The sequence below is a fragment of the Centruroides vittatus genome, unplaced genomic scaffold, assembly GCF_030686945.1.
Source record: "Centruroides vittatus isolate TY-2023 unplaced genomic scaffold, ASM3068694v2 contig_808, whole genome shotgun sequence".
Taxonomy (NCBI): Eukaryota; Metazoa; Arthropoda; class Arachnida; order Scorpiones; family Buthidae; genus Centruroides; species Centruroides vittatus.
The window spans coordinates 267182-283511 of NW_027122526.1; the positions used below are offsets into that span (position 1 = coordinate 267182).

General features: G+C 25.4%; 1 protein-coding gene across 1 annotated transcript in view; it reads left to right on the top strand.

Annotated features, from left to right (window-relative positions):
* LOC136982125 (uncharacterized) overlaps positions 1-16330 on the top strand; it is a 23714-nt gene continuing 7384 nt past the window's right edge. The window contains exons 1-3 of the mRNA XM_067278551.1: positions 1-126; positions 1465-1827; positions 9869-10029. Of these exons, the coding sequence (XP_067134652.1) occupies positions 1608-1827; positions 9869-10029 (381 nt within the window). The 5' untranslated portion in view covers positions 1-126; positions 1465-1607. The remainder of the gene's footprint in view (positions 127-1464; positions 1828-9868; positions 10030-16330) is intronic.

A 16330-nucleotide genomic window follows, 5' to 3' on the forward strand; every position in this document is an offset into this window, starting at 1 on the left:
AGAAGAAGTAGTAGTAGTAGTAATAGAAGGAGATGAAGAAGTAGAAGAGCTTTACTCAAAGATAAACTTGGAGAAAAGAAGAAGGAGAGGAAGAATGAAGTGGAAAAGGGATGAGATAGGAGTAAGGTAAAGAGAAAATGGAGAGAAAGACGATTATGAGGGTCGCTGAGCTACTGAGTCCACCCATTCCTGCACAGATCTGCCCGCAAAATTTCTGGATTCATCTTAAAATCGCTCGATTTTTTACTTAATAATAATATTAATAATATTAAAAACGTAAAGAAGAGATTAGATACATTTGGTATTTTTAGAATTTGTTTTTATATAGGAATTTAAGTGCATTATTTGGATAAGTAAAGACGTAAGCAAAACAGTTTCTAAATTAAGAAAAGTTAAATGTTAATGTATAAATTACAATATCATTTTTGATACTTTACATATAAAATTATAAGAGCCGTAATTTTAATACGCAAGTTACTAATTCGGGCTTTAATTTTACAGGCAAAGATTAATTTTATGTGAAAATAACCAAGAGGCTTAGTTTTAATATGTAAATTGTATGCTGGATTTTAATGTAACCTGAAAATTTAACGTATTAGTTTCGAAATTTTAATTACAGATTTGTTTATCTGTAAATTACTGCTCGATTTTAACTTTGGAGTAAATTACATCTGTTTGGTATGTGAGTTACAAAACGAGTAATTTTATGTATAAATTGTTAATTCCGACTTTTAATACTTACCGTAACTTAATGACGGCTTAGTTTATACGTATGAAATATATATTTATGTATGAATAAATCAACTTTTTAACTTTATAAGCGTTATAAATTGGCTTCAGTTCTATGGAATAAGAATTATAAAAAGGTATTTTTAAATTTTTATATTCTAAAAATTAAACAAATACTTTTTTTATTTGTGAATAGAAGCAAAAATATTTTTAATTAATAAAATATGTATTACAACTTTCCTCACTTTACTAGCTAAAATTTATTGTTAACATTAATAAACAGGTAAGTGTTTTATATTGTAAACTGTTTAATTTATCGTATATTTTGTTTTTATTACTATTATATTTCATTTATTTAGGCGAAATAATTATAATTTATAGGAGAAAAAAAAATTAAAATTTTTATTGAATTTCCGTAAGAGATATATTGTTTCACAAATAAATAAATAAATAAAAAATAACTGTAAAAAAGAGAAAATATAAAAAGTATCGATTATTCTAAAGTATATAATAATAAATAATATAATTAGATATATTTATATTAATTAGGAGTTACTAAATAAACAAAATTCTACCTGTACATTTCTTGTTATGCTTTTATACTCCAAAGTTAAATATAGACACATCATAATTTGATTTTATGATAAATCCTGATGTTAATATGACAATATAAGGTAAACAATAAAGGTTAATTTGAAGTTATTATAGTATTTATTGTTCTTTTTTTCTTGTCAGAACCTCTAACTGAATTTAACAACCGTGTATGCGTGGGTGGACCTAGCTCTATCAGCTGATTCATTCAGTATCGACCGAACCAATAGAAGGTATAGTAGCTAAGGTGTACAGTTATGTTAAGTTGACCTTAGAGTCTGATCATCATGTATTTACACGTATCATCATATCTACTACTTACTATGACCTTCTGTTGTGGAAGATCGGTGCGCTTATTTTTGGATAAAAACTCTGACGAAGATATGATACCGGCTATTCTATCTGAGTTTAATAAACATATAAGGATGGTTACATTCAGCAGACAACCGAGAAGAATTAATTCTAATCATGAAAGTAACTCCTCAAATTACGACATACCGGTAATAGGTAAGTGCAAGTTACAATTTTATATTACAGTATATTTATATTCTTGTTTCGTGATCCTCAACAGGTGTATCATTCAGCCTTTTCTTATCGGCTAACAATTAGAATGTAAGTGATGCTTTTTTAATACGTGCAGATCGATTATGAAACCTCATAAACGTAGAAAAAAATAGAAAGAAAAGTAGATAAATTCTGTTTCTGATAGGAAAAACAAGTGAAGACAACAAACCTCTTCATTTCTTTTTGTGTTATCCCTCCTACTTAAGATTTATAGCTTTAAATTTTAAATCGGTGTAAGGTGGGAAGTACTTAGGAGATTTGAAAGATGATTTTATAAAGAAATATTATGCTATTTTACACCTCATCTTTCAAAATAAACCGTAAAACATTCTCTCTATTGTTAGCAGACTATTAAATAAATAAAAGAGAATGATGTAGTAACCCTATAATTAACCTGATTCATAATTTACCTAATATTTTTTGCTTCTTATCTCGACTTCAATTCACTGCTGCTGTTATAATTCATTTAACAATTATTTTACTTATTTCAATATTTTAATAACTACAAATTTAGAAGTAAATTAAAGTATTGTCGTGGAGCTAAAAACAAATATTATAAAATAATTAATAAAAGATCGAATCGATCTTTTTTTACTTTCATCACTTCTAACATCCTAAATTTCGATTAACATTAATAAACTCGAAATAATATTTAAGATTTTAAGAATATCGTTAGAAAGTTCTAATTATTTATTATTTTTAATATTTTCCTCTCTTTTCCCTTCATTAAAGTTCATTTTATAACTTGTTTAAACAACAAACATTTTAAAATAAAAGTGTTCAACTACATAAGAATAACAATTGTGTTATAAGTCTCATTTGCAAGTCGCAAAGAGACTCATTAATAAAGTAGTAAAGAGTATAGTTATTCGAGATGTGAGTTTTTTAAATAGTAATTTTTTTTCAGTTTTAAATAGCTGCGTGTAAGAGAAAGAAGAGAAAATTTTTAATTAAAATATAATGACTTTTATAAGCTATTTACTTCGAAAAGGGGAGTATAAAGTCATAAGAGCAAGACTCGTCACTAAAATTATAAATTTTTGTTAAATCTTTATTATTATTATCGTTTTTAAACACTATCAATGCTGATGAGGATAATACTTTCTAAATATTAAGGTTATCTAAGGCTGAATTACAATTTAGCACTTATATAAACTTAAATAAATATAATTTAAATTAAATATATATATTTATATTGTTTTTTTGAAAACACTATACTCTGGGAAATATAAAGTAATAATAGAGATTGATTAAATAAAAATAACTTCGATTTTCCGGATTGAAATGTTTTATACATTGTATTTAAAGAAAAAAAAAGAAGGATGAGAAAAATCGAATTGTTTACCAATAACATGTTTTCTAAAAGAAACAACAGTGGGCAATAACAATAAAAAAGAAGATAAGATTGAATCTTCAGTAGAATTTACCTTTTCAACCTTTACTTAAAGCAATAATTTAGCTTTTATAACATTCATAATTTATGTGAGTTAAAAGAAATATTTATCGGTATATTTATGAAAATTCAAGTCGAATAATTCGTAAATACCAATGTTTTACATAGAATTAATTATAAGGTTATATTGTATTAATATATTCTAAATATATATAGTAAAAAGTCTTACGAAAATATAATTTAAAAAGGAATCTTTTAAAGTTATTTTTTAAGTTAAATAAATGAATATAAAATTTTTAATAAGTGAACGTTCGGTTAATTTATAAAAATTGTTATTTTAAATAATAAAAAGAAGTGATTTATTTATTCTAAACAATTTATAACCGTTGATGAATAAAGGTTAAATTGATTTGAGTGTTTATGGGATTCTAATCCCGACCAAATCTCTATGGCATTACAGAGTATTTATTTATTCTAAATTTTCTATTTTATTGTCTAAGAAATTTTAAATTGATTTGAAATATTTAGAAAATCATACAGTGAGGTCGAATCACTTTAAAGATTAATCCATTTTCTAAAGAATTTGTATTTATCGATAAACGAATATCAAATGAATACTTGTTAAGAGTTTAATTGAAACTGAAAGTGAACTGTTTAATTTTACACGTTATATGAAATATTATCGAATAAATATTAAATTATTCGAATATTTTTAGAATTTTCTAAACCAAACCAAAACTATATGTCAATTAAAAATGTTCTATTCATTTTTAATTAATTAAATTTATATTCCAAGTTAATATATTAAAAATACAACCCAGTTCTAGAAAACGAACGATTATTGTTATATTTTAGATAATGTATCTCATAACTATTAATACATTAACTTTATATTAAAACTATAGAAATTCCGGAAAATATTCTAGAGTATAAACAAACCCATTTATTCTAAATAGCACGCAGAATATTAATAAATAAACATTACATTTTGTTGAATGATTGTCAAATTGTAAATCCAATCTATGGCGTTAGTAAACCGCTGTTTGTTATGGATAATCTATTTTAGATTATTTAGAATAAAGACACTTCGACTGAATTGAAGTATTCATAAATTTACTTTCCAGTCATATTGGGATTTTCAAGATATTAAAATAGATTCAAATCCGTTTTCCAGGATAAATACATCTTCGGGTAATGGAAGCTTATAGATTAAATTATTCCAGACGATTTAACTCACTTATTTTCCTTTAACAAGTTATAAATTATTGATAAACTAAACGTTGAATCGTTTTGAGAATTATAACAATTGCATCGAAATTGGACTTATTTTTTTCAAAGAAAAAGAAAGGTTTATACATTTAAAAAAATTAAAAACAAATTAAATTTTCATAATAATTAAAATTATACAGTTAAATAAATAAATTAGAATTAGAATTTAATTTCTAAAAAAGAACTTAAATTGAATTTACAGACGTGAATAATTACGAAAATATCATTCGATTTAAAGTTTTATTAAAAGATACTTACAATGATAATAATTTTAGTCTGAAATGAATTTCTAGTTCTTTAAAAACGTATAAATGAATTTAAAATTAATAAATATTTATAAAAATATTCACGAATAACCGCCTTTATGAGTATTTTAAAAGTATTATGAAGCTTATATGATATTTAAAACCGCTGTAAATCTTAAATTTTGGAAATTATTGTAACGTGTCATTACATAGTTAAGAAATCATCGTTAATATAATCCACTAGTGTGTTTACCATTACCATTTTCGTAAGCTAATCAGTATATTTTAACTGGTATTTTATGTTAAATTTTTACAGAAAACTTTAAACTATTATTATTAAATACTAGTTAAAGAATTTCTATTTGTATTTTGTAACATAAAATACAATTCACATTCATTATTTTATACAATAACAAGTGTTCGAACAGTTATTATATTATGCTATAGCCTAAGGCTTATAGCCTTGCTTAGATATTCTATAATTATAATGACCATTGCTTAAAATATTATAATTGAATTGAAATTTTGTAATTTGAATCGAATTATAATTTTATAAAATTTTAAAATTATTTATGTAAATTTATGTAGGTTTCTATTTATGAATTTGTGACTATGAAATTAATATGCAAATAAAGTCAATTTAATAATTAAAATTACATATGTCTATATTTATTCTAAGAATATACTTTATTAGTATGAATTAATTTATTATTATTTATTATTATTAAGTTATTATTATTAGATTTCCAAATTAATTATTAATCAAATTAATATTTAGTATGAATCTTTCCATAGAATAAGAATTGATTCTACTTATTCTTGATTCACTAAAAGTGTCGATAACTGTTGACAAAATTTATACGGAAACTGAATAACAATAGATAACAGAACATACACTAATCTCGGTTATTTATTTTATTATAAAATAAAAATTAGTTTATCTATTTATGAAATTAATAATGAAATTATATCTTTCTAGAGAATAAGTTCGAATCAAATATTACAGACAATCCATAGCTACTAATGAATAAATATTGAATTGCTTCGAGTGTTTATGATATTAATACCAAAATCAAGTTTATGTAGAGAATAAAAAAAATATCATTTCTTTTCTTTTTTATAATTTACAATAGTTAATCTCTGACAAAATTTTTGTAATTAGCCGTCAAACTATACATTCTATAGAATAAAATGAATTTATTTATAAACTGCTGAAGGGTACACGACAGACTTGTTGAAGTATTTATAAAATTAATTAAAAATCGAATCTTTTTAAAAAGTAGGGGGAAAAAAAGGAAAAATCTATTATTCCGAACAATGTCTAACCGCCGCGAATAAAACTTAGTTTGATATGAGTGTTTATAAATTCAATAATCATTCAAATCTTCATAAAAATAATCTATTTATTCAGAAAAGTTTTGAAAACCACCTTAAGTGTTTAGAAAATTCATTTCTTATATTAAATCTCTCTATCTTTAATTAAACTATTCTTAATTATTCTATTTACGAATATTCTTTATAGTTGAAGGATTTTCCTTTATAAATTATCAATTAAACATAGCCTATATACTACAAGGAAATGAATTTAATCGTTAATTTAAAAAAATCGATTAACTCGCTTGAATGTAAAATATTTGTAGACGATGTTTATGAATCTATTAGAAAAATTCGTGAATGGTTTGCTGACAGAAATATCTTATATCTGACTACGAATTACGAAATCGTTTTAGATATTTTGAAAAGATCCAGATCATAAAACTTCCTTCGGATAGCTTACGGATACTCAAACTTTCAAAAAACAATGATTTATGAATTCATAAATTTTCAACATCTTCTTTAAGTGATTTACTATTTATAAAAAGAATGAAGTTTTTAAGGGTTATTTAATTGGATATTTGCATTAGGAACCGGACAGATTACCAATCTTTTTCAAAAGAACAGACATTGAAAATTTTTAAATAAATCTTTGAATTTAATAAATCCCTACGCTCTTGCGTTTTCTCTAAGCGATTTTTTTAAAAAAAAACTAAAATTCTATTGTTTACAAGCTTATTACGTAAACTTTAATAGAATATTTTAAATAAAATTTTAAGAATTTACATCCTAAATTAATTTACAAATCAATTCTAATGTATGTAAATAAGAAAATAAAATACGAAAAAAAAAATATAATAAATCAATAATATTGAACGATTTCGTTGTTATTTGCTCTTAGAAAGTTTGTTTTTAGATAATTGTAATCTATAGAGAAAACTGATAAGATGATTAAGAAAAACGGATTAAGAAAAGGTTTCTAGATTAGTATAAAAGAATTATTAAGAGAAAAAATCATCATTCTACTAGACAAGAAGAAAAAAGTAATAAAAAACAATGCTTGATAATTTCAAATGTAAAGTTTTATGGCCATAAGCAACTGGAAGCATCTTATTTATAGTTAATATATTTAAATATTCCTATAGTGTCATAGAAAAAATATTTATAAAACGTTAAGGGAATATAGAAGAGAATAAACAGATAAAAAGCAAAGATGGTAGGAACAACAACAATTTTTCATCATTCATCATTTGTAGTATATTCTGGATAAATGACAGAGAAAAATTTTTAAGTATATCTTGAAGAATATTTAATAAAATTTAATTAAAAATAAACTTTACAAGAAAAATGTTTATTTTATAATTCGTAAAATAACTGTAAAAAATCAATTACAGAAAAAATTTAAATAAAGTAAAAATTTGACCGCTTACTTTTTTTTTAATTTTAGATAATTTTATTTAATATCTTGAATTTATGACATATGATATTGCATAAAATATAATGGATTATTTTTTTAAATCTAATTTTTTTTAAATAATCAAAAATATAATTAAATTTAGACAAAATTTTCTTTCTTTTTTTAAAAAAATAAGAATAAAAAAATGCGTGTCTACTTTTTCAAATTTGAAATATTGACGTTGTATAATTTAGTTGTAGTGTTTCGTATCTAAATGAAATTAATGAAAATATCGATTTAAATGTAATGTAGAAAATGATTAATCCTTTATAATCCTAGATAATAAGAGGTGTTCTATAATCATATTTAATTAAGTTAAAATTGATAAAATAGTTTATAAGATTTAATACAGACTTGTTTAATTAAATTAAGGTAATTTATTAATAATGTATTAATATCAACGTCTTCGACTAGTTGAATAACTAATATACTGTTAAATTTGCGAATGAATAAGCAAAAAAATAATAATAAAATATATTTAAGTTTAGCACATTAGTAGTTTATTTAAACACTCATTTATGTAAATTGTGCCATCAATCGTTAAATTTCAGAATTAATTGATTTAAAATAACTCTACTGCCATTGTAAAATGAAATTCTTTCATTGCTGAACATCAGAGAAATTTATTTTAATACAGATTTTAAATTTAATATCTTTTATTATGCACAGTTAATGTAATATAAGAGAAATTGTTTTTAGTTTTTACTGTTGAATTTTGAGCTATTAGATAGGATAGGAATTAGGATTTTTCGAATCTTTGAAAATATTTAAGAATTTCTTTGAAGTCTTTCCATCCTAAAGGCTCTATCAAGCTCCTTTCACAGACAGATATCGATGGTTAAGATTACTTACAAAACAAACCAACTCCGAACAATATATCAATAAGTCATTTTTAAAAAATATATATATACAGTATATACGGAATTGATACAATCTATTTTGGGAATAACTTATTGATATATATTGTTCAGAGTTACCTTTCTTTCATATATATATATATTATATATATAATTTTTCCAAAACAAATTCCGCCCACATTAATTTCCTTTCTAGTTTCTGAGAAAATTTATCTTTATCTTTACTCCCACGCACAAGTCTTTTTATAATGGACGATGGGAACACCTGCTTTTTTATATCTGGTAGATGTTTCCATAAATTATTCACTGTATCTTAATTAAGAATAAAAATTAATATTAATAGTTAAGAATAGTGCTAATTTATGTTAAATTTGGCACAACTTCAACTCTGTTTCAACCACGCCCTTCGTTATGGGGCCTTACCTCTATATGATATCAATGGGTTAGAATTTTATAGCCAGTTCTATTTAAATGAGTGTGGCGACAGTTCCTACTTTATACTTCCTTTTACTAGTCAGTTTTTTTTTTTTTTTTTTTAATGTTTCTTCGCAACAGATGCAAATTTTACTCTTTTTACGACCGAAATGGGATTTAAATGAATATTTAAATCCCATTCATCTATTATTAGAATATGTTTTATTTCTTTAAAGCGAATGTGCGTTGTTGTCTACGTCAAATGTTTTTACAATACACTTTCCCCCCCTTTATTATACTCAATTTTTGATTTTAAAAAATTCGAAAATTATTAGATATTTTAAATAAAAAATAAAATTTTGCGTCATTTATAAATTCTCCAGCGTAATTGGCTATTTTTAAAAACTAAATTGACACAGTAGAAGTAATTCCGAAGCTAATTTGCCATCTTTCAAAGGTCAAATGGATTTTAAAGTATATTGTCATTTATTAACCAATAAACGGCAAACATACTTTTGAATGATAGCAAATCAGATTCGAAATCGCTTAAGATGTCAGTTTCAATTTTGAAAATAGCCAATCACACACGCGAATTATATTTTGAAATGTATTATAAAGCCATTTTGAAATATTTAGTGATACAAATAAACTTATAGCGTTTGTTAGAAATTTTTAAAAAAAATTATTTAAATTTCTTCATTTAAAATATGTTATTTATAATTTTACGTTATGGTAATGCTATAATTTTTATATTAAACTAAAATTTGAGCGCTATTGGTTTATTTTTAAAAATACCGTGACGTAAAAGGGATTGATAATCAATCATACAGCGGGAGTCGCGACGTCATATTTTCTCTAGATAGAAGGATAATTATAAATTTATAAATCTCCTGTTTGGAAAATTTGATATCTCCATTAATAATTCATGCGATTAATATATAAAAGAAATAAACGATTACTTTCTGTTTACAGAAACTAGATTAGATCATATAATAAAAATTAAAACTATATAATTTATATATGATTTATGTAACAGAATGCCCACCCGCTCCAGACGGAATGCAGAAAATTCCATGTCCGAAACCGAATAAAAATGGACGTTATATCTGCGTGGATAATCGTGTAATATGCGATGGATTTGTCGATTGTCCCAATGCTGACGATGAAGATAGAATGTCCTGCATGTTTTATAAAACGGTAATTTTATTATATTTAAATGTCTATTAAAGTTTCACGCAAATCTTCTAAAAGAGCGTTTTAAATAGAAATTTATTTAAAAGTTGCTAGAAGGAGAATACCAGACTTGTATTTACCATCGCCATTTTTAAATTTTATTAATTATTTTATAATTTAATTCCCGAATTGTCTATTTCTGGAATCATATTAAATTCTTTATCGAGTACAATTAAAACTTAATTAAAATGAATTTTTTTTTGTATAATTTGTTACTATTAGCCTAATTTTATATTAAATAAAATACAGTACAAAAAATATTAACCTTTTAAAAGAATTTTAACTGAAAATATTAACAATTTTTGATTTATAGAATGTTATATAAACTTAATAGTAAGCTTAGTTCATAACAAAAGTTTTGTAAAGTGTAATTACTATTAACATCAATGAATTACTTGCTCTACAACAGAACTTCCATTAGTGTATATTTAATGGATACAAGTGAACAGCAAATAATTTAACATCATTATAGCTATTATTGACCGTTACAGGAACATTTTATAATTTTGTGATTTTTTTTAATACGAGTTAGTTTTTTTTCCTATACAAAATATTTTTTTAAAGAGTAATTATATCTAAATTGAAAGCTTGGATTTTTTAAGAAATGAATTGACTATATCATGTTAATAATGATTTAGGGACATCAACGGAAAGAATTAAACAAAAAAGGTATCAAATTTTGACCTTGATAGTCGGGTATTATTAGATAAATAAATGGTTACCCGCTGTGATTAAAAGATTGCATTCCCTACGTGATGTAGCTTGATCAAATTACATCAAGACAAAAGCAGCTTTATGAGAATGCTGTTGACGTTACACTTGTATGGAAGAACCCCTCTTCTTCAATATCGTGTTCTGAAATAGTGTAAGAAAGAATGATTGAGATTTGCCTGCGAATAGATAACATTTTCTCGTGTATAAAAGATATTTGTGGATTATAATAATATTGAAAGTTTCTAATAGATTTTTCATATTGAAATAAACTGTAAATAGGTTACTCTATATAAAATTTTCTTATCGACATCGTAATAACTAGATCTACTTGGGTTAGTGTGTCGAGGTCTTATTGAAGTCAACTAAATAAATTTCATAATTTATGTAAATAGGATTTAAAATTACGAAAATTGAATTTTGAAAATATTACATCAAATAATTCATCTTTAATTTATGTATATACATTTAATTTTTAATGATAAATTACCTCTATTCATTTATTCCTAAAAAATTTCTATGTTAAAGATTTTTATTGTTATGATTCGTGGAAATGAATTATCATGCTAATGGCATTATTAGGCATAAAAATCTAAAAATATGCCTGTGTGTACTTCCTAAAATCAAAAATTTATGCATCGAAGCAATAAGTAAAAGCCTTATAAATTTATTTTATGTTATATTTGTTCTTAATAGTTATATTAATTTGGCAACATGCCTCCTTTTTTAAATGAAACCTCGATTCATCCGTACGTTATATTTTCATTTTTTTTAAAGTAAAAATAACTAAAATTACAGTTTTATACTCCAAAATAAGTAAGGATTTAAAATTGTTTATTTTAAAAGAATATTTTTAATAAAATTTACAATATTTTTAGTGCAATAAAATATTGTTCTTTAGCCGTGACCTGATTAATGTATCGTGACAACTGGCAGTTAGATCTTCTCTTTACTTTTAATGCAAGATGTGTAAAAACTCATAATCGTATACGCTACTTGAATATTCTACTAATTACGTTAAATGGCCCACAATCTTAATTATCTTATAGTTTATGAAAGCTTTCCGGGTAATGACGCTAATGCTTAATTTTACATAATATAAAATACTTTTCTCCAAATAATTTATAATTTAAATTGGAGTTTTTTGTACTGTATATTAAAGATAAAATTATAACGCGAATATATATATATAATATATAGGTTATTTCAGTTGATAACGTAAAATAAATGATTAAAATACTACTTATTTAATATTGTTGAGTAATCGTTTACTTTATATAATAATTAAATATTCGATCTTTTAAAATGTAGATAACTGCATCGTATTTTAGTTAAAAATTAATTAAAATTATAGTTTTAATGAAATTACAATTAACTGAATAAAATTGAATATCTGTTAAACCATTAATAATTTTCCATTTTACGAAAGTTTTTAACGTATTTGCATATTTAAATAGCAAGAATTTATCGATTAAAATTTATTTTGATAAACAGCGTGATTTATTGGTTTGTTTATTAAATGAGTTAAAATTTAATTAATTTTTGTAATAAAACATTTTACATAATCACAAATTCCTGTTTAAATAAATAACTTTTTCTGTTTCCTTTTCAGTTCCAAATGTGTTTTTGACCCAACGTATATTGTCTATTTTTAATTCTTTTGTATAGGTTTTTAATCAATTAAAATATTAATTTCGATTTTTCTTGTAGTTTACTCTACTGAACGGAATAGTTTAAGAAGATATCTCACAAAATTATTTTGAATTGTTATGCAAAGAATTTTACACCCTTATCATACCCTTAATATTATACTATCGTACATATAATATTTTATTAGATCACAATTAATTACAGTAAGTTATAGTGAAAGAAGTAATCATACACTGGCTAAAAATGAAAGTGGAACAGCTTGAAAGATTATCCATTCGTGTTGAAATTTTGTGAGTTTATAGTGTTTATGCAAATTGGCGTTTTAACTTGATAGGAAAAAAATTTATTCGGTATATAGGATGGACACTGTGTGACATTAGCTGATTAAAATCGAGTGTTTGAGTACAAGTCCTGATTCTGTTATAAATTACGTTCTAGGAAAGTCAATTGATGTAGTTGTCATCCAATCATGATCCATACGTGCTCAATAGGAAACATGTCTGATGATCTTACAGATCATGGAAGGACATTTATATTCCGAAGAGTTTGTCTAGTGAGGTTGGCTAGGTGAGTGTAAAGCATTGCCTTGTTTATGTTTGTCAAAAATAGAGAATAACTGGATTTATAATATTACTGGACAGTAAAAATGAGCCTTCAAGAATACAAGAAAATATTTTGGGTCATATCGTATGTCATAAGCTGGGGTGTGCAATTTATACAATGTTCGCTCGCTCGCTCTCTTGGGTGTCTTCTAATTTTAATTCGTCTTTCATTACACCCCAGAAAGAAATGACTTTCATTACTGAACACTATTGACTACTATTTCTCTTTCTAGTTAAACTTGTCATAGAACTTCTAATGACATTCATGACGATAGGTTGCACGCAGGTCAATGGGACACGTGATCTTAAAAGAAATAAACACTTTTAATCCTACTAATAATGTACAAGCTACAGAATTTCTTATCTACATTGCAGTTAATATTTTTCTTATAATTTCATTCATCGAATCTTATTATTTTACCATCTGTCTGTTTGTCATATGGTCCAGAATCTGATGATGGGAAGCAAACTCTTCTTTCATTAGCTGGCACTAGCAACAAAGCGCTGTCGAAACTTCCCTGCAACTTGGCGGCAAAGAATTTCTTGGAATGACATTCCTCTTCATGTAACCTAATAATCTATCCACACTCTCAATTCAGAGAAATACGTGCACAGTATGGTCTCAGTTTAAAAGATCCCAATTTAGCGGACATAAAATTTCTATTCTAAAAGAGAAATTTAAAACTTTTATTCGCGAATAGAGTACTCTAAAAGGTTGAGTCAATGCATTAACATCAGTGGAATGGAAACATTCTATTAGTTACATTGTATAGTTTTTTTTTGATGTATTTAATTAAAATGAAGTTTATTTCCTGTCATGAATTTATTTTTAAATTTTTAACAGATGTTTTACTGGCGTGCTTAAATTATTCAATGTACATTACAATAATATTTTATTCATTTTATTCATACTTTATTCACACATTATAATAAATTCTGTACATTGTAAATTCGTCATTAATATATAGACCTATATATTTGTTTAAAATACATTCGATTTAATGGATATTCGCAATAGACGATAGGCCCGTAGCTAGACAGGGCCAAGGTGGCTCAATCATCCCTGTTCATTGTTCCAAATGACGAAATTCTATTTATAAATTTTTAATGTTTAAATTTCGAATATTTTTACAACATTTTTGTATACACATTATTTAATAGTATTATATCATGAAAACAGAACCCATTAATTATTCTTTCTGCTGAGAATTACTAAACACTTTTGGCTGTTAAGTGTTTAGTGTAATATTTAAAGTTTAATGTTCTATATTCTGTACATAATGTATTCTATTTCAGAACAGTTTTTAACTGATGTTCCAAAAATCAGTCACCTGAGGATAGCCTATACGTTAGGCTGTATAATTAATGTATAAGCAAATAAATGTTTCTCAGCAACCAAAGGTGTTTAGTGATGAAGTATTATATTTCAAAGATTTTCTGGGAGAAGGCCTAAATCTTCTTTCTCTGAGGCACGTGAATGAGAGACTTCCAGTAAGGCCATCTCAAAATTTGCTAGGGCCATCCCTACTATAATCGATCTAACTATGCCTTCGTAGACAATATTACTTTCCTCATCAATCCGTTAAATCGAGGACCTACTGCAATGGCGCACTCAAAATTTAATCTTGGGGATACGAGTTGAACAGATAAAAAAGTTTTTAATGCTAATTCAATAAAATTTCCAAGTCATGCGGTCGCTGATTCATAAGTAATAAAAAAACACAAATAAAATAATTTTATTTAAGAAAAAACTTTGCCAGAGAGGTGCCAAAGCCCCTTGGCCCCCTGTGAGTGAGCCACCGGCCTAATGTATAAAGAAATTCTGGTATATTCTAGCTGTGTGTATATTTAATATATTGTACGGAAGAACTAAAGTAACGTTTTTAAAATTTTGTAAAACTAATAGTAAATCTGAAAAATATACTATTTACTCATAAATAAGACTGTTTCATAAACTGTTAAGTGCTGCTGAAGATTTATTCTTATCAGATCTCTTAACATTATCACCAAGTATGGTTAAAATTGATCCATCTCATGATGTTCGCCTTCAATTTATGCTAGTGTATTTATTATGCCTCGTAAAGATAACATTACAACAATTCATTACAACGGTGGAATAATATAAGTTGAGGAAGAATCGTAAGGATTTGACATTGCGTGATATTTTCGCATTCAAATTCATCGTATGTTTCATTAGTTTGTTTATTTTAAAGTATAAAATAATTCAAAACGAAAAACCATAACCGGAATATGCTGCTTTTTGTCTTTATATGTCTTATTATTGTTGTAAGTAAGTTTGATTTTAATTTATATTTGATTGTTTTCTCTCTTTCGACTTGATACAGCATAACTTCATGGTTTGATCTCACTGGGGATCCGGGATCGAATCCGTGCGAGCAACTTCCCAGGAATATATAGGTTCTGTCCCTCACTTCCCAGTCGCCCCTATTGTGGGCCTAGTTGAACCTCAATGGGTATGGAAGAAGGCCCTCTTAGTATCCAAAGGGCTGAAAAAGTTTTTAAAAAATCATATATGGTTCAAAATGCCTTACCGTCCTTACTTCTGATTTATTTTTAATTGTCTACTTGGACGTTACTCATTAGTAGTACTTTATACTGGTGTTTAAAATTTGACACAATAATGAGAGTTAGTTTAGAAAAAAACAAATTTTCTTTATTATATCACCTGTAATAGTAATTTTTTCTGTACACTTATACGTGTTTCGGGCTAACATACCTTGTACAAGGTATTAGGATACGTTTTCACTGTAAGTTTTGTTTTAAAAAAGTGTTTTATTGTCGGGTATTTATTATACACAATATCTTATTTATTTAATTATTTTTAGTGGTTTGTGGTAATACTGCTGATGAGGGGCAGGTTGGCCCGAAACACGTATAAGTGTATAGAAAAAATTACTACTACAGGTGATATAATAAAGAAAATTTGTTTTTTCCGAACTAACTCTCATTATTGTGTCAAATTCTAAACACCAGTATAAAGTCCTACTAATGAGTAATGTCCAAGTAGACAATTAAAAATAAATTAATATACATTATTTTATAAAAATTAGTTAAAAGATTATTAACCTAAACTGTGCTATTAATTGTAGATGCGAATTTAAATTTATAAGATGTTTACTATTATTGGCCTGCGATTTTAAACTTGCACACCTATAAATTCCCACTAGCATGGGTCTACTGTTTGTCCTTCCTTAATCTCGAGAACGGAGTTAAATGAACTAGATGAAATTCGAGACCAGATAGGGAAAGCTTAGGACCCCGTGGCCGCGATTAAATATATA